Source organism: Vipera berus (assembly GCF_964194415.1).
Source record: "Vipera berus genome assembly, chromosome: 5".
NCBI classification, from domain to species: domain Eukaryota; kingdom Metazoa; phylum Chordata; class Lepidosauria; order Squamata; family Viperidae; genus Vipera; species Vipera berus.
The window spans coordinates 317,715-334,568 of record NC_138207.1 but is presented as its reverse complement, the minus strand read 5'-3'; the positions used below and the strand labels follow the sequence as shown (position 1 = coordinate 334,568).

Genomic DNA, 16,854 nt, shown 5'->3' with positions numbered 1-16,854 from the left:
GCCCACCGCGGGATCAGGCCAAAAGGGCCAGTTCTGAAGCTAAGCCAGGGCTAATTCTGAAGAGCTTCTGCCCTAACCCGAAGCCTCTTGTCCCCCCCCTTCTCCACGGCAGCCGATCTCTCTGAATTCTCCACCTGGGTACTTGCTAAGCCTTCCTTTCCCGAGCTTCAAATGATCCTCCTGGCCGCCGTTTCTCTCCACAACCCTCCTGTTGCTCGATGCACAAAATGGCTGCCAGTTTCAAAAAGCCATAAAAACACAACTTCTCCTTCTCCTTCCTCTTACCTTGAATCTCTCAGCTCTCTTGCGGCTCAAACAGTCCTCAGCTCTTTGACTAGGTGGGAACCGCTAGCGACTGTCTTAGCATGTTGAGCATTAAGCTGATTAACTTACGTGGCCCCACAAACTGCATTTTGTTAACCCAGTTTTAGGTGCTAGCATGTTGGCTGAACCTAACCTCGATTTTCTTTCAGGTTTTCTGCTTTTTATTATTATTACTGAGAAGGATGAAAGACAAGCAAGTCCAACTGCTTGGCGTTAAGAACAATTCTGGGATCCAGAGGAGCAGACGGGCCTTTCGAGATGCCCCCGAGGTGACCCCCACAGCCCCCCCCAGGCCACGGACTTACGGTGGTTCTCAGCAGGGCCACCTGGCAGCGTCTCAGCGAAGCCCTTTGGCAGGTGGCCTTCACTCGCCACTCCGGCATCCAGTAGAGGAGGAGGAGGAGGAGGCCGCCCGAGCACAGCACCCCTCCGGCCACAAAGACCAGCTTCCACCGGCAAAAGTTGTACCCGTAGATTTTCTGCACAGAAAGAGAGCAGGCGGAGCGTGGCAGTTCCAGCAGGGTATCTGTGGGGGGGGGCTGGGTGCAAGTGCCCCCCTGCCCCACAGTCTGGCTGTGGGTGGCTCACAGCTACCATGGGACCAAAAGACTTTCGTGGGCCTGGTGCAGGAGGAGTGATCTTATGTCAACGCAGCTAAAAACGAATGTTATTGCTTGACAAGAGATGAAGTAGTAGCCATTTCGTACGTTAAACTTGTGTATTGCTTTAAAAGATTGAGTTTAAGGTTGGGAGGGGGGACCAGTAGGATTGCACCTTCAAGGCCATCTCTCTAAAGCAGATAAGACCTTGGCGGTATTGGAGAATATGATTAATGACAAAACTAGAAAGATGGAGAAATGTGTTTTAATATATTGCGCAAGGGGCAGAGATTTCATATTCCAGCTTCCTTTGAGAAAGCATTTGCAGGTGTATTAGGCTAATAAAGGACTTTTAAAGTAAACAGTCACTTGAAAAGCCCTTAGGTCGGAAACTTGACATCTTACTGGCCTCCCCCTCAGCATCCTTTTGGGAAAAATCACGCAAGAGGCCTAAGGAATCCCACCCACAATACTGCAAAGAGCAATAAGCTGACTTTGTAATAATGCCGCTGGGGGGGGGCGAAAGACCTAATAAGCAGGCATATACATAGAATGAAGGCTATTGCTAAGCACATTGGTTTGTGCTTAAATTGTAAGCCGCCCTGAGTCTTCGGAGAAGGGCGGGATATAAATGGGATTAAAATAAAAAATAAAAAATAAAGAGCGACTAGCTCAAAGGGGCTAAATTTAAGTGGGCCAAAGTGAGAACAGGACAAAGAGGTCCACATTGAGTCACCCAATGACGCCCCTTTTGATCTACGGGGCTGCTCCTGCCTCAGCCGAAGGGCGTCAAGGACCTCCCAGGCTTCCCTCTGAGAGCCTGCAAGCAGACCCTGCCTTTGTTGGGGGGGGGAGCCGGGGGGGGAGGAGAGGGGCAATTTCCCTACAGATGGTGTCGGCAGCTGGCTGGAGGGAATAAAGTCACCTGTGGGAACCAGGCCCTCCACACCTCCCCAGGAAAGAGGAAGGAAGGAAGGGAGGGAGGGAGGGAGGGAGGGAAAGGGAGGGACTGCTTGAGGCATTAGATTCTGTCTCACGATTTTCCAGGTCTAGGTGGTCTCTATGGGCATTTATCTCCCCCAAACAGCCCTGTGAGGTAGACTGGGTTGAGAGAGAGAGAGGAACTTCCATGGCTGAGCAGGGCCTGTTGAATCCTTTGCTCTCCCAGGGTAGGATCAGAATGGCTGCAGCAAACCTTTAACCTCTGCTCAACGATTCCCTGCACCTTGGTGTGTGTGTGTGTGTGTGTGTGGGAGGGTGTCCATGCCATGCAGTGGGGGAGGGAGGGAGGGAGGGAGGAGAGGAGAGGGAGAGAGATGAGGATTAAGGAACTACCAGCTCCTCCTCTTCGCCTTCCTGGAGCAGGCTTTCTTCGTTCTCCATGATGTCGAACTCTCAGTCCCAGGGAACCTAGGATGGGGAGAGACGAGGGAAGAAGCCTTGAAAACAGCCTTTCTCATCCTTGCGGACTTCAACTCCCAGCATTCCCCAGCCAGCTGCAGCCCAGACCTCTTAAAGGGCCAAGGTTGGGAAATGCTGTTCTTAAACCACGTTTACAAAGAGCGGCTCTGCCTTGGCTTCCTTCAAACGTAGCACCCTAGACGCGCTCCAGGTGGGGAATACGGGGGAAACACCGCCCCAACTCTCCCCCCTCTCAATGTCCCCCCCAACGTCACCCACTGAGAAACAAGCCTGGGGGGGGGCAATAGCTTAGGGCAACAGCCTGGAAGAAACTCAACTACGGAGCTCTTAAAAGCACGCAAACGTTTTGCTCCTTGTCACCCTTCTGCTACAAAAGGTGGTAAACCCTTCGTTTAGTGACCGTCCGAAGTTGTAACTGCATAACTGCATGACCATTTTTCACACTTACCAACCGCTGCAGCATCCCCGTTTGGGCACTTGGCATGTATGCATGAGGGCTGCAACGTCCGGGGGAGGGGAGGAAAGGTTTCACTTTTTTGCAACCTTCCCAGCCAGCTTCCAAGAAGCAAAGTGAATGGGGGAAGCCAGATTCGCTTCACGACCACATGTTCCACTTAACAACGGCAGCGATTCACTTGAACCATGGCCAAAAACAGATCGCTTAGCAGCTGTCCTGCCTAGCAAGGGAAGTTCAGGTTCACTCCAGGGTTACCTGCACATAAATCCTGTCCACCAAAGAAACAGAAACCAAACCACCCAGCAATGGAAGGCAGCTCAGCCTGAAGAGTCGCACCCGGCCTTGTCTTTCCTCCTCCTCCTCCTCCTCCTCCTCGGCATTTTCTCTGCCACTTAAATCCCCCACACCACCCCGGTCTCTGTCCCTCCGCTGAAGACACGAAGGGGATGCTTCCAGGCGTGCTGAGCCCATTCTTTCGCCGTGCCGGGAAATAATGTGATATTGCCATCGACGCCTCTGATAAGGGGTTTGATTAGTTTTGATTACAGATCTCAAACGAACCCAGAGTTTTACCACCGTGCATCGGAAGCCCTCGGCCACGTGTAGCGCCCACCTGAAGCCCTGGGCGTTTTCCCCTTGGGAAATGGCAGAAGGACGACTTTTTTTTTTTACCACAAATCCTGAGTGGACGTTCGCTCTCACCCCTCCCTGCCAAGGGGCTCCACCTAACTTCCACGTCTCTTGGAGGAAAAAGACCACTTCCCAGACGGCAAACGCAGAATAACAGAGTTGGAAGGGGCCTTGGAGGTCCTCTAGTCTAGGGCTCCTCAACCATGGCCACTTTAAGACTTGTGGACTTCACCTCCCAGAATTCCTCAGCCAGCTTTGCTCGCTGGGGAATTCTGGGAGTTGAAGTCCACAAGTCTTAAACTGGCCAAGGTTGAGGAGCCCTGCTCTAGTCCAAGTCCCTGCCCAAGGCAAGAGACCCTATACTGCCCTGGTCAAATGGTTGTCCAGTGTCTTCTTGAAAGCCTCCAGTGATGAAGCAACCACAACTTCTGGAGGCCACTCCCGTTCCACCGGCTGATTGTTCTCAGGAAATTCCTTCCTAGTTCTAGGTTGGGTCTCTCTTCAATGGTCTTCCACCCGTTACTTCCAGTCCTGCCACCCGGTGCTTTGGAGAAGTGATCAAACCCCTCTCCCCTGGGACAGCAGCCCCTCCAGTACTGGAAGACAGGCTACCCCTAATCCTTCTCTTCCAACAGGCTAAACCTGCCTAGCCCCCTTAGCCGTTTCTCATACAATTTAGCCTCCAGTCCCCCAATCATCTTTGCTGCTCTTCTCTGCACTCTGCACTCTTTCTAGAGTCTCAACATCTTTTTCACATCGTGGCGTATTCCAGGTGTGGCCTTAACAAGGCCTTGTAAAGCGGTATTAACACTTCACGTGATCTTGATTCTATCCCTCTGTTCATGCAGCCCAGCACCGTGTTGGCTTTTTTGGCTGCCGCCGGACACGGCTGGCTCACACTTAGGCGATTGTCCCTTAGGACTGAGGACTCCAATCTTTCTCACGTGATGCAAATGGGCCGGTGCTACCACCCACGTGACACTCGCTAGCACCGCCACGTTTTTGCCGTGTGGCGCCCGTTTTCACTGCACGGTGCCGTTTGTGTAGCGGCTGCAGCAGCACAAATGGGGGTGAGTGCGCACACACACACATGCGCACACTGGCCAGCCTGTTCCGCAGCCCAGTGTCCAGTAGGCCATGGCCCGGTAGTGCCCTGCAGCCCACAGGCTGGGGACTGCTGCCTTAGGACTCCATAATCCCTCTCACATTCACCGGTGCTACTGTTGAGCCTATTCTGCACCTGTGGATTTGGTTTTCCTTACCTGTTTTGGCCTGCATTCCTATTCTGTCTTTTACAGTGCTGGTTTTCATAGATTGGCCTTCCTCCCCCCCCCCCCTTTTGTCTAAAGACAAATGCAAATAATGAATTAAGCAGTTCTGCTTTCTCCCTGAAACCTGTCACCTCCTTGCCATCTCCTCTTATTACTGGGTCAATCATTTCCTTGACTTTTTTTCTGGTTTTTTTACATGGTGAAACTTTTTAAATTACTATTTTTGACATTTGTTGCATGTCTTAGTTCATTCTGAGCTTTCCTGACTTCGTCTTTGCAGATTCAGGCTATTTCGTTTTACTTACGTCTCCTTCTTTTCATTTTTTGCACTTGTCCTTTTTCTGTTTCAGTTTATCTGAGAGTTCTTCAGCAACCATGCTAATTTCTTCTATGATCTCTTATTTTTCTTTTTCAGTGGTATTGTTTTGGACTGGACTTTTCTATAATCTCATTTTTCAGATTTCCCCAAGCTTCCCGAGTTGTTTTCCCTTTAGGTTTTTCACCCATGGAATATTTCCCAAGCTCTATGTTTGTTGGAATCAGCCCTCTTAAAGTCTAAGACACTAGTTTGATTTTTTCCCATTGCTTGTGTCTACATTATATTGAATTCCAATATGAGATGGTCACTCAGCCCCAAAGTTCCCACAACTTCAACCCCATCTATAATTTCAGTTCTGTTGATAAGAATTAAGTCCAGTATAACTGACCTTTTAATCTCCTTCTTTACCTTTTGGGAGACAAAGCTGTCAGCTAGGTTCATCAGGAATCTGTTTGATCTCCCACTAGGTGCAAAGTTTGTCTCCCAAGGAGGCTATGGGGCAACTGCTCTTTCCCACAAGCAAAGCCCCAGGCCCTGGGACAGCCTCACTGGGTAGGAGAAGTTGAGAAGCTCTTAAAACTCCTTGGAACACCCATTTTTTACTCGACTAGTAAAGCCAAGTTAGGAGCTGGAGTTAGAGTTAGAGGTCTGCCATTTAGATCTGGACCCCAGGACGAAGCCCCTTCCTCCCATCTGCCGATTTAGAATCTATGCCGCTGTCTGAGCAGATCTCAGAATGTCTCCTTGGGAAAAGCGAAAACAGAAACAACAAAAAAAACCTCCACTCTGCGATCACCTGTTCTGGGTGGGAAGGAGGAGGAGGAAGAGGAGGACACCTACATACAGACCACCTGGGCATCCTTCAAACTGACCACGTCAAGCACACTGAAGCCAAGGAGAAGGTTAGAAACGAAGGTATCAGGGGAGTGGAAGAAGATCTGAAGGTCCAAACTCAGAGGGGGAAATGCCGCCAAGGCCACCAACGCCTGGGCAGTTCGAGTCGCTGCGTACACAGAGGGAACAGTGAGCTGGACTCAAGCAGAACTGAAAGCCCCGGATAGGAAGGCCAGCAAAATAAGGACAATGAATCCACACAGCCATGCTGACAGGCTCTACTTACCAAGGAAAACAGATGGGCGGGGAATGCTGCAAGCAGGTCAGAAACTTGAAGAAGGGTCACTGGAAGAACATCTGAAGGACAGAGAAGAAGATGCACTGAAGCTAGTACACCAGGAAGGCTTACTGACCACTGGAGAGGCCAAACTGGCCTACAAGAAAGACCAAATGGAGAACAGGAAAAGACGCGGGAAGACAAAGTAGCACACGCGGCCACTACATTAAAAAAAAAAAACAGCAGGCAAAGCAGGTAACCACAAGACCTGGCCATGGCCAAGAGCAGGGAAGTCGAAGAGAGAGACCGAGAGGCTAATATTGGCCGCACAAGACCCAGCCTTGAGGACCAGTGCACTGAGAAGGCCACAACAAAGAGCAAATGCCACCTCTGCAAAGAAGCTGAAGAAAGAGCGGGCCGCTTAATTCGCTCCTGCAAGAAGATCACTAGGGCCGACCACAAGCAACAGCATGACAAGGTAGCAGCAATGGCGCCTTGGAATAGAGGCAAGAAACCGGTGGTGCAAGCAAGAACCGGTGGTGTCATAAAACAGAGACAGTCATAAAAAATGAAGATGCTCTAAAGAGCTCGGGGACTTTAAAATGCAAATCAACAGAGACCAGCCACGTAACATTCCAGACTTTGCAATTTTTGATAAGACAGGCAAAAAAAATCTGAATAATGGATGTTGCAATACCTGGAGACACAGAATAGAAAAACTGGAGAAAATCCAACATACGAAGAGCTGCAAATGGAAGTTGAATGACTGGCAAAAGAAACCAAGGCTCACACCAACAGTAACAGACGCTCTGGGTGCGATCGAAAAACGCCTGAAGCACCCCCTGAACACCAGCAGCATTGACAAAATCGCCATCGGTCAACTGCCAAAAGCAGCCTGCCTCAGGAAGGCTGACCTTCTGATACCATCAAGTGACACCACCTGCCTATCCCAGGTTCCTCCGAGTGGATAAAAATGCCAAAGTCCCTCTAAACATCTGGCTGATAAACCCTAATCAATAATAATAATGTTGCCGCTCTCCATGTGTTGTCCCACGGAAGGGCTGGCTCTGCCCCTCGGAAAGGGCAAATGGCACCAACCGCTTTGCCAAATCGGAAGTCGTAAGAAATGATAAATGGGCACAGGGCTTATTTTATAAACAATAACGCCGTGCTTGGTTCTCAAAACTATTTTGCCCTTGCAAGCAATGCACCTTCGCTGCGGGGCACCTTTGGCAGCCGAAGGGAGAAAAGCATCCCAGCCGACCTCAGAAAGCCGGAGAGCGTCAACTCCAGCAGAAAGCAGCCCCCCTGCCCTGCCCCCTCTGCCGGTCCCCTCCTGCCCCGCTCTCTTCTGCTCCTGCCTCCCTGCCCATCGTCTCCTGGCCCCCAAAGCGACTCGCTCACCGGCTGGCTGGCGAGGTAGCCAGCGTCAGAAGGGCGAGCCGGCCGCTGGAGAGAGTTAGACGGACTTGGACCGACGGCCCAGCTCCCTCAGCGCCAGCAGCTCCCCTCCATCCTCTCCGCTGCCTGGCCGGCTTTTATCGCCGCGGCCGGTTCTTAATGGCCATCTTGCTATCTCGGAGGAAGTCCTGCCAATGAACTGTTTTGTCAAAACCTTTAAAAAACAAAAGTCTCCAAAGTGCTTAAGCTCTTTTATCAAGAAAGCTCTTGGCACAGCTTGCCCTGGAGCGCAACCACCAGAAAAACCCAACAATGGCTCGCCTGAATGGGGGGGCCGGGCCGGAGGATGTGCCGGCAGCCCCCAGACAGAGGGTGCAGCGCACTCTATTCAAAGCACACAAACGGCCTGCTCGGGGCCGAGGGCCCGTGCGGCAGGAGTCCTGATGTTATCTGCAGGGCTGAAGCACGGAGGATATGATGCCTCAGACCAAACCCTTCCTCGCTCCCACAATGGGTGGCTTTGTGCTCAATGCTGGGGAGAGCACAAGACCCCAAAACGGGGGAACAGGCGCCGGCGCTCTGGCCCTGGACATAGGGCGGTTGCCACTGGCCCTGGGGAATAAACCTTGCAGGGGGACCCAGCAGGGACGGCCGCCCAGATGTGCCACCCAAAGACACCGGGCCCACAAAGAAGCACCCGGCACTCACAAGGCTTGGGGGCTGCCGGGGAGGGAGGGAGGCAGGTTGGGCCCAGGCTCGCAAACTGCCCGCATGACGGGTCCATCCAAGAAAGAGGACATACCTGCCCACCCCCATCCCACTCTTCCCTTTCGGAGAAAACAGCAGATGAGTAAGAAAGGGAAGAAAAAGGAAGGGGGCCCCCTCAACCCCAGCCCCGTTCATTAACAGAATTACAGAGTTGGAAGGGACCTTGGAGGTCTTCTAGTCCAACCCCCTGCTCACGCTAAAGACCGTGGTTGTCAATCTCTTCTTAAAAACTTCCAATGTTGGAGCATTCACTTCAACACTGGAAGTTTTTAAGAAGAGATTGGACCACCTTTGTCTGGAACGGGATAGGACTTCCTGCCTGAGCATTAACTCTCCATACCTTTATGCAGCCTCCTGCACTCCCGTACCTCTTCTTTAAGGGTCTCAGAAAAGCCAGTGGGACCCCGTCTCCACCTCCCTCCAGCTTCTTTGCCGTTGCCGTGCCTGCCCTGCCACAGGGGCTCCCCCGAGACTCGGCTGGCTGCCTCTGAAAGGGCCTTGAAGACCCCCGGGTCAGAGCTGGTGGGCCAGCGGCTTCAATTGCCGGTGTGCACGAACTGTCCTTGGCACAGCACACTATGTATTTTTGGTGGATTTTTCCCTGTTTTTGTTAGCCAAAATGAATCACATGGTAAGTGGGTAGTCATAGAAATGGGTCAATCTCTTCCTTCTTCCTGTATTTATTACTAGTAAAAATAACGTCTGTATTAAGCTGCATGCTTTGAACTGGCTTTTGTTTATTTCCACATAATAAAATAGGCAGATGCATCTGAGCTCCTGCCTCCGGGGTGGACAGCTCCCAGGAAGTTGCTGGGCTGGCTAGCAAGTTCATCTTTAGCTTCTGTAGCACAGAAAGAGAATTTGGGGGAAGCTGGGCTTTGGCCGGACGTGTGGCAGCAACGAGGGATCTTGTCCGCTCCCCATCAGCAGAGAAGTCTGCATGCCGCTTGGGCCGGCCTCTCACCATTAATGCAAAGCGTTCCCTCTCCTCTGCTCTTTTAGCAGGCTGGAAAGCTCAGGACAGTGTTTCTCAACCTGGCTGGGGAATTCTGGGAATTGAAGTCCACATGACTTAAGAGTTGGCAAGGTTGAGAAACACTGGCACAGAAGACACCCCTGCCCAGGATTCAAACTTGACACGCCCGGAAAGGCTTCCCCAAGAAGATATTTCCTGGTTCACGGAACGACTTCCTACACGGAAGGAACGGAAGGGCCGAGGACCAGGTGCGGCTCAAACAGGGCAGCCGGCCTCGGAGGCATCAGGTCCGGCCCCCAACCTCCATTTCACGTCTTCTTGCGAGAAAAGCTGTAACAAGCGCACAAATCCAGAAACGCTGCCAGCGCAGAAAGCATGCACAGAATCCATCCACCTTGCGTCCTTTTATGACGCAATCATTTATTTACTCATTCATTCTATTTGTATGGCTGCTTGCCGAGGAAGCAGCTCTGGGCCACTGACAACACGAAAAGCAACAATTCAATCACCGCGGTCAACCAAAACAAGACACAAAAGCTGCAAACAAGCACAGCTTTGGGATCAAAATTCACCCCATGCCTATCCTGGCAGCTCATCCAAGGAGGGAAAAGCCAAGCCTTCAGGGCATTCCAGACCTGGGGGGGGCCCTGCAAGGGGGGGGGCGGAATCCCTAGGCAGGAACAGCAGCAGCAGCCCTCGCTAGGGAATTCCGAAGGAAGTGTGTAACTTTGTACAGGGCTACGTGGGCCTTCTTAGAAGAGGCAGAGCTGTGACAGTGAGACAAGAACATCTGCATGCAGATGTTGTGGGATCCTCACGTGGGCATCACACCGACCCTCAGGTAGAAGTGACCGTCTGCCTGGATTTCAGAACGACCCGATGCTCGTCCAGCCTGTTTCTGAAGCAGAGAATGGTCCATTTTCTTTGGGGCTCCCCGTCTTCTGAAGAGAGGGTGAAGCTGGACCAGGGAAGCAGCTCCCCCCAGATCCCCTGGGCTCTCTGCCTCTCCGTCCCCCCCCCCCGCAGCAACCGGCCCAGGAAAGGCACCGCCTACCGCCGGGGGGGGGGGGGGGTTTGTTTCGTGCCTCCAGGCCTCAGGACGGCAGCAGCCGCGGAGCGTCCAAGCGCATTCCGAGAAGGGCACCTCCCAGAGCGGCCCGAATGACCCAGCGCTCAGCAGAGAGAGGGCAGGCCAGATGAAATCACAGAGGAAGTTGGCAAGAGCTACTCAGAGGCACCTAAAAATAGGGTATATTTTGCTTAAACAATACCTGAACTATGTCACGCAGCAGCAGCAGCAGCCGCCCTGTCTGTCCTTGTTCCTATCTTCTGAGCGATAACATTTCCAAGGGGCACATTATGGAGGCTGCAGGGGGGGGGGGAGAAGGCCCGGCCATCCCTGCCATGAGGAGAACCAACCGCCCGGCCCTGCCGCCCCCACCGAGCGAGATTCCCACCCCTGCCACTCGCTTGTGTCAGAGGCTCCTCTGCGACCCCCGCCTCCCCACTCTGCGCTTGGCTCAAGGGAAAATGAAAGCCCCCCCCCCGGTAGGAGACGAGAAGGATGGCGATGTTTCCCTTTCCCCGCCCAGCAAGAACGTGCCAGAGCGCACCCCGTCACGGCCCCAAGGGACCAGGGCACCGGTCTGGGCAAGCGCTGGACAAGGGTGGCCGCAGGCACGACGTCTGCCGCCCCTGGTTGGTGTGAGAGGGCGCACAACTGTAAGGCAGAGATGGAGAGGCTCCTCCTGCCGCGAAGTGGACAATGGCTCCCTCACATCTGCCACCCCTGAGGTGTTCTCCTCAGGCAGAGGCCTTTTTTTCCTTCCCCCCCCCCTTTTTTTTTCCTCCTGCCTCTTTGCACCCACTCCTGGGCAGCCCTTGCAGGAGCCCGCCTAGGAGCTTCTATGTGGCCAGAGGGACTCCTCCGCCACTGGACGGCCACTCGAGCCGCCCCCTGCAAGCTGCTTGGAAATCTGCATGACATCATCGCTGGATGAATACCTGGAAATTTTACAAATATGCCAGCAGCTTTTTAACAAAGCTCTCTTCTCAATGTGGCTTTTTATCGTTTCCCATCTTGGGATTTGTAGCATAATGTAAGCTTTTGTTTCAGAGTTTAGGCCTAAGGAAGACCATTGTATCTGGCACCCATCAAACTAAAACAATGTTTACATTGCTAAAAAGCACATTCTTTACAGAAATATGGGCTTTGCTGTCTGTAAAAAAATGTGTTTAATTTGGACAGTGAGACTTAAGGCCAAAGGTATGTTATGATAACAAAGCCTTACATCACAGTTATGGTACAATGTACAGCTATGGTACAATGTACGGAGGCTGTTGCGTTCCCTCTAGGTATGCCCAGGTGGAGCGCTGCCTTCTTTCGCAACAGGGCAGGTGTGGAGAGCCGATCTGCTGTGTCAGGACATTCTGACCTGCATCCCAATTAAGATAGGGATTTGCATCAACAGCACAAGGTATGATTCAGGTCCAACCTGGCGGTTCAATTCTAACCATTTTAACTGGCTGCCAGACTAAACTCTAGGCCTGAGTCAGAAATGAAATCCCCACTTATCAGAGTCCTGACTAAAGCAACAGGCAAAGAAGTTTAATGAACCCTGCTATTAAAGGGCAGGGGTGTGTTTTTTTCTCAAATCTGGTCCTTTATTCTTGCCTGTACTAACCAAGATTACTGCTGTCCCTTCTAACAAAATTCTATGAATATTTAATATGTAACTTCAACTATGGGCCTCTCTCCTTAAGACTGCCTAGGTTTAGGTAATGTAAGTACGATAGCACACACACACACCTTTCTGTTCCTTTTAAAAAGCTCTGACTTTTTTAGTACCACATTAAACAAAGAAGGAATGCAAATTGATTAAAACAACAAGTGTCATTGCCCTTTCAGAGACATCCCCCCCCCAAAAAAAATAGCTGTTAAGTTTTATTTTCTGAATGGACTGAACTCAGCAGGGGCAGCCTAGGCTTTCAGAGAAAATGCTGCCTTATGTCACAAGGACAAGTGGCTTGCACTGGCTTCTGGTTCTTCTTTTTTTAAGGTAGGGGAAAATCTACATTATTTTCTGCTTTTTTTACCCCGAGACTCTCCTAAATGGTAAACATAAAGCATTAAAAACAAGTAAAATATCCAAAATAAGGATTTTTGGAAGGATATAACCACAGGCTTTTTTTGTGTGTGAAGAAATTAAGAATAATTTTAAAAGATGTGTCAGTTCTCCTTGTTCTTGGGTGAACAATGACGTGGAAAAGGTTTCTCTTGATAGGGAATCCATCAGACTACAAAACCAGATGCAGTGTCTGGAGTTAAGATGCTTTTCATCTATACGCTAATAAAAACCCGATTCCTGTAACCTGGCAAAATGGTACATGTAGGGCAAAACTTTTTGAACCACGTTACCTCAAATGGGCTAACTTATAGAATGCATCCAAAACCCAGGATGTGGGATTCCTACGGAACTGAGATTTGGCAAGATATTTATCATAAAGTGACCTACATAATGCAAAATGTCACTAAACATTTCCTGTGCCAATGCTTGACAATGCCGTACAGTTCGACGTGGGCGACTTTTAAGGCATGGCTGGAGGCATCCCATCTTTCCCAGCAAAGGCAGAGAAGCGCCTTTGACAGACACTCTGGAGAAACCTCTCGGGAAGGATAACCCAGCGGGGCCCCAGCTGTCCGGGTTTCTTAAAAGTGAGATGCGGCGTTTGCTTTCTCTGAGGATTTGTGGCCTCCCATTTCGCCCCCATCAGCACCACCACCGGGACTGGGCCTCCCTTCACTGGGCCTCCCTTCCCCTGGGGCTCCCAGGGGCTCTGGGAAGAGCCAATTCGCCAAAATGCCCAGCCAGCAACACTTCCTAAAGTGCCCAAGGGCGTCTTTCGGCAATATTTTCTCAGGCAGGCAGGCGTTAATTATTGCACCGTGCCCACATCTCTCGCCCGGGGAGGGAAACTTTGAAAAGTTTGTTTAATCCCGACTTGACAAATCCCAAAGCTCTTTTTTTACGAAGATGGAAGCCTACACCTCGGTTTACTCCGAAAATCACACCTGGCACGTTACAGTTTAGATGACCGCCGGTTCATAATGGGCGATCCGACCACGAAGTCCCGGCCAGGAAGAGCCCAGGGGAGAGAAGCCGGCGACGGGAGGGCCTCTCTCGAACCCGGAGCCTCCACTGGCTCTAAGACTGGGGGGGGGGGCTTCCTGCCCCGAGGGGAGCGGAGGGCGCTGCTTCCAGCCGAAGCCCCGGAAGGGCCAGCCCCGCCTCGCCTCGCCTCGCCTCGCCTGGCCGGCAGCACCCACGCCCGGCCCCGCAGAGCCTCCGCGTCCCTCTCCCTCCCGCCCGCCCCCCCCAGGGGCTCCCCAGACACGAGCCAGGGCCCCCCACCCCCGCCCCGCCCCGAAGGCCGCCCCTGGCCCGGGGGGGAGGGAGAGAGACCGGGGGGGCAGCAACGCCGAGAGGGTGAAACGGACGGCGCCCCCCCTCCCCTTCCCGCGGGGCCGGCCCCCTGCCGGAGGGACCCCCCCCCGCACGGAAGGGGCTCCGGAGACCCGCCGCCGCCCCCGCCCGCCCGCCCGCCCCGGCCTCGCCCCCCGGAGCGGCGCCTGGGAGGGCCGGGCGCGGAGGCCCCGCGGAGGGTCCCGAGCGAGGCCGATCCCTCCCGCGCCCCCCCCGCCCCGTCTCGGCCACGCGGCTCCCCGTGCGGAGGGCCGCCCCCGACTCACCTGCCGAGGCCGCCCCGCCCGCCCGGCCAGGCTGCACGCGCCTCCAACCGGCTCCGCGGCCCCCTCCGCGCCGGCGACGGGAAGTGACGTCACGCCCCGCGCCGGCCGGGCCACCCGACGGGCCCACGTGCCTCTGCGGGAGGGGCTTCCGGGCGCCGCCCCCGCCCCGCCCCCGCTGGAAGGGGCGGCGGGCGACCTCGCCCCTGCCGGGAAGGGGTCCCGCGCGGGCCGCTTCCTGTCCGCCTCCGAAGGACCCGGGCCCCGTCGGTCGGACCCCCGGCTCGGACCCCCGCGGCCGCAGCCCCGGTTCCAGACACGCGCCACCCGAAAGGGGGCTGGCCCTCCGGCCATCCCTTCGGGGCCCCTTCGGCCGGCAGGGCTCGGAGGGGCCGGTCGGGGCAGCCCTCGGATGGACCGGGGCGGCGGTCGGACGGCCCGAGGATGCTCCCCGCCCATCCGCCCATCTGAAGCTGCAGGGAAAGCGGAGGATGGGGCGCAACCTCGTCCTCCCCCCCCCCCGCCGGCTTTCCTCCTGGACGTGGCCCCGGAGCAGCCCCCCTCCCGCCCCAAAGGGCAGAGAGCGGGAGGGGTGTCGTCGGGGTGGGGGGCGCTTGTCAGTTGGGAAGCGCAGCCCAAGCAGACTCCCGGGGTGCGAGGCCACCGGCCCTGAGGGTGCGGTGGGTAGAGGGAGGGGCGGGCTCTTCCCCCCCTTTTGTCTTGGACCAGGCAAGGCTTGGGGACAGGGCTTTCGTTGTGGGGCTGATGGCACAGCTGCTGCAGGAGAGGTTTTCTCTCCTCTGGCACCCGGGGTAGCTGCAGAGTCCCCGAGGGCCACCAAAGGGCCACCCAGAAGCCCCCCCCATCCAACATTCCAGGCGAGGCAGAGCTGCCCACTGGCTGGGCAGCTTCTTTTTTGGCCAGGGAAGCAACCCCCAGCCCCCCCCCCCAACCAGTGCTGGAGGAGGCCTGGGGCTGCTCCACAGCTCTGGACAAAAGAGCAGGAATGGAGCAGGCCCAGCAAGGCAGCGGTTTCGGCTGAGTCCTCTGGGGCCCCCTTGCGAGAGGTTCTGGGGGGGCTGGGAGGAAATATGTGGAATGTGCGGCTGCAAAAGGAATCCAGAGGAATTGCCAGAAAACACCCATCTTTTACTGGAAGAGAGTCAAGAGCATTTACGCAAAATTGTCTGAATTACACGAACAGTGAAGGCCAGCGAAGCCAGAGAGCCCTCGACCGCTTTCTGTACAAGCACAGCAGGGGGCCCTCCAATCCCCCCACCCCACAAAAGCTGGTGATGTCATTGGTACGTTCCTTCCACCCACTCTGCTGCTTTCAAAATAATATTAAAAAGCTCTTGCTGATCTGCCATCCGGCTCAGAGCAGCTCACAGAAAAACATGAACAAGAAGGGTGTATTTTTAAAAAATAAGGGGGAAAAACATCCAAAGGCCCCAGTGCAGAAGTCTGCTTTAGCCCCCTCCTCAGCTGTAGTGAGCAGAGCAGCCTTTTGGGGCCAATGGTTCCACTTTGGGGCAGCCTGCTCCAGGTCAGCTAAGTTGGTTCGTTCAAGCCTTTGCGGTTTCGTTCTTCTGCCATCCTGGGTCATTTTGCTGGTTCGGGAATTGCTGTGAACCCAGAAGGTGGTCAGTTCAATAGCCAAGTTATATATCTGGTGTGGATGCAGCTAAGTGTCTGCATTGGTTGTCTAGCAACTTCAAAGCTGGATTTGTGCAATGGGGTCGATTTTAGAACTGCACCACCTGCTAAGCCACACAGGAATGGAACCAAAGCTTACATAACCAAGTTTATCGTTTCTGGTTGCAGCGCTGGAATGGAATGGGTGGGTGCCCTGGGGAAAGGGGGGAAGAGATGCTGCCAGGAATGGGAAGGAGGACAGGAGCCCCCCCCCCCCCCCCCGGTTGTCTTAAGGTCAGGGGAAGAAACTTAGGGAGGACCATCCCTACCTTATCAGGCTCTAAAGGAGAGGGGGGGGGGAAATTGCACTTTCAGACTTGCCAGGTTCTGTGTAATCAGCTTACAGTGAAGTAGAATTGATTCATCTAGTTGTGTTTCCTTGTCTGATTTATCTTGGAAGGCCAAGAAGTCCCTAGATTTTAACCCAGTTAAGTGTGTTCTGTGAAACTGGTTAAGATATTGGGTGGGACGGGGTGGGGTAATTGAAGGGCCAGAATGAAAAAAAAACTATAGGACACAAAACAGAAAGGGTCTTAGAATACCTATCCATCATTATTCAATTAATTATTAATCCCTTTAATAAATTCCAATTAACTAGCTTCGTGGGTTTGGCAAGTTAAAGATGAGGGAAGGCGAGGCTTGGCAAGACGGCTGCGAGTGGGAACTGTTTTAAGCAGCAAAGGGAGAAAGCTGCCCGTCGGGCAGGCAAGGCCATCTGCAGACGGGGGATGTCTCAGTTCAGTGACACACTGGGGAACCGCCCAAACGTTAGGAAGCAGCTTCGACTCCAGGTTTAATTTTGCTATTAGTCACTTTGGCTTCTCCTGGGCTGAAACCAACAGCAAATAAATTGAAAAATTGCTGCCAGTTTTGAGTGGCAAGCAGGAGTGAGCCCCAGGGCCACCCGGGATGGGCAGGAGCGCACGCAGCCCCCTGGGGTGAGAGCAGCCCTTGTCAGCACCAGGGAGCATGGCCCTGCCCCCGAATGGGTTAGCTCATGTGAGGTGTTCTCATCTAACAGCTCAGGCACAGCCTAATGGCCTGGTTCACTTGTGCTGCAAGAGGAGCCAGGCTCATCCGTAACTCCCAGCTGTGCTGAGCTGCCACCACAGCCTAATAAGCCCAGAGGGCACC

At 53.7% G+C, this 16,854-nt stretch overlaps 1 protein-coding gene across 6 annotated transcripts in view; it reads right to left on the bottom strand.

Moving 5' to 3' along the window:
- Window positions 1-14,073, bottom strand: part of ATP13A3 (ATPase 13A3) — a 41,428-nt gene extending 27,355 nt beyond the window's left edge. For 5 of the 6 annotated variants that reach the window (XR_014026743.1, XR_014026744.1, XM_081330026.1 and 2 more), the window contains exons 1-3: window positions 14,029-14,073; window positions 2,259-2,333; window positions 630-803 (exon numbers count right to left, since the gene is read on the bottom strand). Coding sequence is in view for 4 of the 6 variants with exons in the window: in XM_081330026.1 (XP_081186152.1) it covers window positions 630-803; window positions 2,259-2,306 (222 nt within the window). In the remaining 2 variants the exon portion in view is untranslated. Of the gene's footprint in view, window positions 1-629; window positions 804-2,258; window positions 2,334-6,142; window positions 6,214-14,028 lie in introns of all 6 variants that reach the window. The other variant, XM_081330027.1, reaches the window with a different exon arrangement.
- Between the last annotated feature and the right edge of the window lie 2,781 nt (window positions 14,074-16,854).